The following is a 7,560-nucleotide window of genomic DNA, read 5'->3' as shown; positions in this document are numbered from 1 at the left end:
GGCAATACCGTCTTGGCCTTATTTAACACACCAATAACATGAGAAACTCCAGTTGAAATATAATTACCACGAGTGTGAAAAGTTTAGAATTCATATATGAACACCGAGAAGTTTTATAGCACATGTTTAATCAAAATCATTGTTGCTGATAGTTAATTTTAATGCATGTTTACCGGTTTATTTCTTAATCTAAATATTATGAATTTTGATTTTTGTGCGTTAAGTGTAAGTTTATTTGCAAAAATCAAGTGGAAATGTTAAAAGTTTATCATTCATTATTTGAAAAGCATCGTTAAGGCTCTTATGACTACAAAACACAATTGTGTCGTCAGAAAACTTAACAATTTTGGTTTGTCGAACGACTGTACGAAAGTCATTCACATAAAGTAAAAACAGTAGTGGCCCTAAAATAGAGCATTGAGGCACTCCAAATTTTATAATAACTATATTAGATGAATTATTTCCTATGAAAGTTGATTGTTTTCTGTTCGACAGGTAACTAGAGAACCACTCTAGTGCAATGCCTCTAATACCATAATAACTTAATTTGTCTAATAGTATATGATGATCTAATAAAATCAAATGCCTTGGACAGGTCTAGAAAAGCTTCAATGGTATATTTATTGTTATGAATAGCGGAGATAATATTTTCTACTGAATGTAATGAATAAGGCATGAGTTGTTGAATGATTGACACGAAAACCAAATTGTGAATTATCAAGGATATGAAGTATTGTTTAAGTACAACTTTCTCTAACACTTTTGAAAAGACTGGTAAGATTGATATTGGCCTGTAATTATTTAATTCCACCGGATCACCCCTTTGAAAATGGGAATTACCTTGGCAATTTTCATGCCCTCTGGAACACAGCCAGTAGATATTGATAAATTGATAATATAGCTGTTGGCCAGAAGTTTAAAGATGACCACTTGTTGTGTTGGGCTTTTGCCATATCATCTCTATCACGCCCATGATCAATATGTAGATATCTTTATCGTGACGAATTTTTATTAAATAGATAAATAAATAAGTGGAAGGGTTTGATGACACCAGCTAGATGAAGTCTGATAATTTAGCACTAATATCGATACCAGGGGCGGTAGTCTTCAAATTATTTAGTAGATCCAAAACTTCCTGTTCTGTAATTGTCCTGAAAAACATCGATGATGGAAAAATTACCATTTAAAAATTGTGAATATTTGTCATCGTTGTCGTTTAAAGAAGCAGCATTAGTCTTTTGTATCTGTTTGGCCTCTTCCATACGCGTCAACAGAAGGCAGGACATTGTTGACGCAATCTCAAGCGACAAGCAGATTTTGTAATGCGCATGCGCTAAATAATAAATATTTCTTGGCCGTTCGAACTAATTATAAACGGCGTTTTTGTGCAACTTTCTCTGCTACTTGTGGAGTAGCCCACCAATTAGCTCGACCTAATACTTTCAATGCCACACTATCCCACCAGGTACCCATACTCCCAGTGGCGTAACTACCGCAGGTTCAAAAGTTTCTTTGAACCTGGGCCCCGAGCTCCAGGGGCCCCGATCTATATAAAAAAAAAATTAATAAATCGGATTTTCTATTTTTATAATTATTTTATTGTTTCTTGTATACATTTGTGGCGTACTTGCGCTGTATGGCCTATTTTATATGTATCAGCAATGATCAATGTATTTTATTTTAGACTCATGAGGATCGTCAGCATGATATGTGAACAATTAAGTTGATAGCCATGTTATGAAACTTGTGTAGTGATTGATCCAGGTATTGCTTGTTCATAATCATTAATGATATGACTTTAATTATTAATCTTAGTGTATTGTTAATGATTGTTGTAATTACATATAAGTATATGCTCTTTATCCATATAATTCATACATGAAATAAGATTGAATCGTTTAAAAACGTTTAATGATTTAATGTTTTGCCAGTGTAGTTTCACTGGGCTGTTTACCTATTGGCGTGGTATGAAGTGAAGTGTTTTGCCAATATACGCTCTTACGCTTAACTTAAACTTGCAGTTTCACTAAATTATTCACCGATTGATGTTTGTTAAAGTTGTTTTGTCAATACATTACGCAATGATATAATGCAATTGAATATTAATGGTTCATGGTTGTGCGATACATTATAATAGTTATGTATATATTTATATATATATATATTGCAGGGCTGTTTCTTTTGCTGTTTCCTTTGCTGTTTTTTTATGCTGTTTCTTCCGCTGCTTTTGATGTTCCATTTGCGAATATTGCTTTATTAAAGTTTGAAAGAGAATTAATCACGTATTCGTTGCGTTTCATCATTATTGTCTATCAATTTTGGGTTCAAGAATCATACTCTGAGCGCTGGGGGACGAATCGAGCCACATCAATCCCGGGTGCAATCCCCGAACCATAACAGTAACACATCTTTTATTTTACATATTGTTTATATTTCACGATACCCTGTACGTTGTGTATTATAGTTGGCAGTTATTGATTGGGAGGAGAGAGGCAAACGTAAGAAAAGTGCCCAACGACACAAGTAATGCGACGGGCGCCGGTGTTGAGCTTCTGATCTCACGATCAAGAAATCCAACGCCTTACAAGCCCCGCACCACACGCTCCCGCAAATTAATATTGTATTATTCTGATAAGGGCCAAAATAATACAGATTTTCACCCATAAAAGCCATAAACTATTTCATTAACAAGCCGTATACTTAACTTAGCAAAAGAGGAAAAAATCTGTAAATAATACTTATCATATAAGGGTCTAAAACTTACCATTATTCGATATTGACAAACCACTTAGAGAGATACTAGAATATAGGATTGCAATGGTGTCTGCAATATCACCGTCAGCATCTAAGTTACCGCGCGAGACCATGTTTGTTGCAGAATGATTAATCCAGTATATATACCTTTAAAAAAACAATTTTATGTCAATTGATAGCAAAAGTTGATATTGTAATGTATGAATATTATACTATTTTTATCTCAACCTCTTATATAAGCTCTGAAGTTTGACCTATTCAACAAACCACAACTTGATTATCCATAACGATATGATGTTGATGACGATGATGATTATGATCATGATGCTGATAATGATTGTATTGGCTATAGTGATCAATATCACGGTGACAACATACATGAATTAAAAGTCATCAAATTATTAAAATGAAAGGACTCAAATTCTAATGGCGCTTGGCTCACCGAGGGAGACTTAGTGGTCAAGCAGTTGACGTTTTCGCCATTTAGGCGAATGGTCCCTGTGGAGGCTCAGTTTACGTGAGTGTCTAATATAAGTGAGACTGTCCGTTTTCAGTGAATTTCTAACAAGTGGCTTACGGAATTGGTCTATTTGTCCTAGATGAATTTTAATTTGTTAAAAAAAAATATTAGCTAAGGCCAAAAAGTAAAAAATGTACTTGTTTAGCGTCACCGCCCGACCCTGATTTTTAGCCACCGCTCATCGCTTTTTTTTTTTTTTTTTTTTTTGGGGGGTAAAAAAGTGCTAAAAATCGACTTAAAAATGCCGATAATAGAGAAAAAACGATCGTGTTTTTTCATCTTCAGCACAGGGAACAAGATGTGAAGTGCGCCACCAGGTGTGTTTTCTTTTTCTACAGAAAAAAAATAGATTCCCTCACACATGTGACAGAGATCGCGGACAATTTGATCGTAGACTTACATATTTTTATTTGGTTCTTCTTAGATAATAAACAATGTTTTATAATAATAAAGTACTATGAAGAAAAATAATAGGTTTACAACACGCTTCAATTGGCAGATGTTTTAAGCCTAGCCTACCTAACTAGGTCTAGGCTAGACCCTATCTAATAAGTATGGCTAGGCTACCTGCCTAGGCCTATAGCCTAGCACTACAGCAGTTGCCTACGAAACGACAATGTTTATTTAAATAAATATTGTACACAAATAATTTATGTAAAATAGTGTCTGTTATAGCCTTTGTAAAAGATTTGGCTTGGCACTAATGCAGTTTTTGAAATCTCTAGGCCTAAGAAGCCTACACATAAAAAAAACCCGCCCCACCCCCGCCCCTGAAAATTTCTGAGATGTGACGCTAAACAAGTATATTTTATTTTTGGGCCTAATGTGGGTTTCTAATGAATGAAATTTAGTTGAAACTAACGCCGACATAAACATTAATAAGATCTGTGAAGAGACTTTGTGTAGGGCCCGGTCTCAAGAATTTGCACATAAACTATCCTGACTGCTCTTTTCTGGATCAATATGATTTCATTTTGTTTAATTGAATTGTGAAAAAGTGGAATATAGCATGTTAAGTATTTTTTGAGGAATTCAAGCAAACATTTCTTGCTATAAGTTTATAAAGATAGTTTGAATATAGGCCTAATATATAACAAGAATCTTTGCATCTGTAACTTGATGTAAGTTGTATATAATAATAATAATAATAATGTCGTTCTTATATAGCGCTTCATGCCTTTACAAGGCCTCTAAGCGCTTCACATTACCACCTCGTTCATTGGATCAAACACATATGGAACACATTGAAACACCAAATTAAATTAGTAAATGAAATTATATTATCATTCCATAAATTGCAGCTAGTAATCAGCGCAGGTTGTGTTGGAACCTAGAGGAGAGAGGCAACCGTAGATAAAGTGCCATGCCCAAGGACACAAGCGATTTGCACAGCCAGAGTTTCGAACCCCCGACCTCAAGGTTGGGATTCCAAGCCACAACCGGTGCGCCAACCACTCAAATGCCCCAGCGTAAGCTTCAATCCATTATGAGGCAAATAAAATTGATAAAATTTTGAATTAATAATTACGAATTATGGTGACGTAATATTCTATTGTGACCATAGTGTCCTACTATACTGCTTTCTTTTTCTAAAATTTTAGAAAAAAGTTGTCCGTAGCAAAATTTGTCGATAATTGGATATTTATTTAAATGCTGTATTTCTTTAAGAAGGGAATTACTTTNNNTAATAATACATCGTGTAGCATCTCTTAACAGATATAGTCCTGTAAATAAATGAATAAGGAAATTGTGTATTAAAATGTTTCTGGCGGAACTCGAACCTACGACATTTGGCTGTCAGTGTGAGCGTCATAACAATTAGACCACGTAGGCTTCATGATTAAACAGATTCAAATACCACCAGATACACTCAATTACACAATAGGTACGTCTAGAAACAAATAGTTACATATAATATAAATCAAGATAGCCGTAACATTGTTAAATTATATAAAGTAAATCCTCAAAGAAAGGTAAATACAGTGTTTTGTTGAGCGCATAGTTTTAGGTATACGCTATAATAATAATAATAGTAATAATAGTAATAGTAGTAATTGTAGTAATAGTAATAATAATAATAATAATAATAATAATAATAATAATAATAACAATAATAATAATTGTAGTAGTAGTAGTAATAGTAGTAGTAGTAATAGTAGTAATAGTAATAGTAGTAATAGTAGTAGTAATAGTAATAGTAGTAATAATAATAGTAATAATAATAGTAATATTAGTAATAGTAATAGTAGTAGTAGTAGAAGTAGTAGTAGTAGCAACAGTAGCAGTAGCAGCAGCAGTAGCGGTAGCAGCAGCAGCAGTAGTGATAATAATAGTAATAATAATAATAATAATAATAATAATAATAATAATAGTAGTAATAATAACATAATATAATATGATAATAATAATATATATTTATTATTTATTTATTATAATATATATTTATTATTACTACTATTATTATTATTATTACTACTATTATTATTATTACTACTATTATTAATAATATTGCCAGAAAGAAAGATGACCCTTTGATGACGTTTGACGCTAAGTTCGTGAACATCATTAAGACCCTACATTATGCCAATGCATATGCGCGAAAGACAAGATTCTGCTATGTTATGTGTGGTAGAAGTCTGTGGCTAACTGAGTAAACAAACTGAAGGGAATCTGGCAACGCCATTCAAGTGACCTTTTATCACAACTTTTAAATAAACTGTACCCATTTCATTATTTTATTTACGTATTTTTTAAATATTTAATCAAACTTCTGTGGTTTGACTTTCATATGTATTTTGATGTGTTGTTAATTAAGTGAATGTTTTCATATTGTTTTTTTATTTCATTTCTGCGTTTCGGAGGTTTTGAAATAAAATTGAAATTGGAAAAGGCATATGCTTGCTTGAAAACATCAAGAAAGACAACATTTATTAATTGATCATAATAAACTGTTATGTTACCTGTTAGTTGAATCTACTTGTAGATAATCAAATGTGCATCCGCAATCACTGGAAGTAATAAACGTTCTTCCAGTTCGATCAAGGTTGATGGAATAAATTGAGGCGTCATCTTCCACCCAGTACAATTTACGATCACTGACATCAATTGCAATACCTCTCTTAGATATAGCTTCATTCCAAAGTTATGATAGAATAGTAGAATAAAAATGTGAATAAAATAAATTGGGTTTAGAATATTGTAAACCTTATTGTAACAATACATATCCCGAAAGGTCCACTGATTAATCTCAGATAAGATAGTATAATACATACTTTAAATATCGAAATGCACGCCATCTTGTCGGGATTCAATATTTCAACATTGATTATATCATCATCAGGAATGAAAATTATCCATTATTGCAAGCTTTTATGCACAAGTATCGAAAGTGTTTTAAGCTCTCGCTTTAAAAGACATTTTTTTCTTTTTTTCCTTTACCGTTCTCCTTAGTCTTTTTCTTGTGAAGTTCTTGATTCCATCTCCTGCAGTATCGACCAGGCTTTACAATCTTATCCATCTCCAAAAAATAAGATCTGCGGTGACTTCAATGTTCACCACCAACAATGGCTCACTCATCCTAGAACTACTAACTTGCCTGATATTTTGTCATATAAGTTATCTTATGATCTCGAACAAATTGTCAATCGACCAACTCGTTTTCCTGATCGTGTAAATGTCTCGTCATATCTGCTTGACCTCATCTGTTTGCTCCAGTCCTGACCAATGCAGCACTGAGGTGCTTGTTTCAAATGACACTTCCGTCCATGCCGTTGTTTCAGTGAAGGTGTCCTGTCTATCTGTTCAGAAATTCACACCTGTTCATCGGACAATCTCTTTTTAATAAAGCCGACTGGGATAGTTTCCGATCCTTTTCTAGGAAATATCTCACTGAAATACATGTTCTAAGCGCATCAGAGTCAGCCTCCGTACCTACTGACTGGGTAAATATTGGTATGCGCTTGTTCATCCCATCCCAAACTTTTCAAATTCAATCTCATTCGCAACCCTGGCTCTCTCCAGCATGTTGCAATTGCACATGGCCGGCGGAACCGGGGGGGGGCCGGGTCCCCCCACTTTTTGGCGAAAAATATGTCTGGAGATTTTTGTATGATCGGAAATGCAAAAAAAGAAGGAGGGAAGAAGGAGGAGAAGGATGGGAAAGAGAATGTTTATACAGTACCCGACCGAGTTACATTTTCTTGCAATTCATATTGGCGGATCTGGGGGAGGGGGGTCATTGGTCCTTACCCCTCCCTTGGGCAACAAGAAAAGGGCAAAAAGAAAAT

At 34.0% G+C, this 7,560-nt stretch overlaps 1 protein-coding gene across 1 annotated transcript in view; it reads right to left on the bottom strand.

The window, feature by feature from the left end:
* Window positions 1-834: 834 nt before the first annotated feature.
* Window positions 835-7,560, bottom strand: part of LOC117111155 (low-density lipoprotein receptor-related protein 8-like) — a 21,377-nt gene continuing 14,651 nt past the window's right edge. Inside the window, exons 4-6 of the mRNA XM_033254025.1 lie at window positions 6,235-6,403; window positions 2,765-2,901; window positions 835-1,151 (exon numbers count right to left, since the gene is read on the bottom strand). Of these exons, the coding sequence (XP_033109916.1) occupies window positions 1,117-1,151; window positions 2,765-2,901; window positions 6,235-6,403 (341 nt within the window). The 3' untranslated portion in view covers window positions 835-1,116. The remainder of the gene's footprint in view (window positions 1,152-2,764; window positions 2,902-6,234; window positions 6,404-7,560) is intronic.

Source organism: Anneissia japonica, unplaced genomic scaffold, assembly GCF_011630105.1.
Source record: "Anneissia japonica isolate Jap-2015-1 unplaced genomic scaffold, ASM1163010v1 scaffold287980_len571666_cov165, whole genome shotgun sequence".
In the NCBI taxonomy this organism is placed as follows: Eukaryota; Metazoa; Echinodermata; class Crinoidea; order Comatulida; family Comatulidae; genus Anneissia; species Anneissia japonica.
This window is presented reverse-complemented; position numbering and strand designations above follow the sequence as displayed.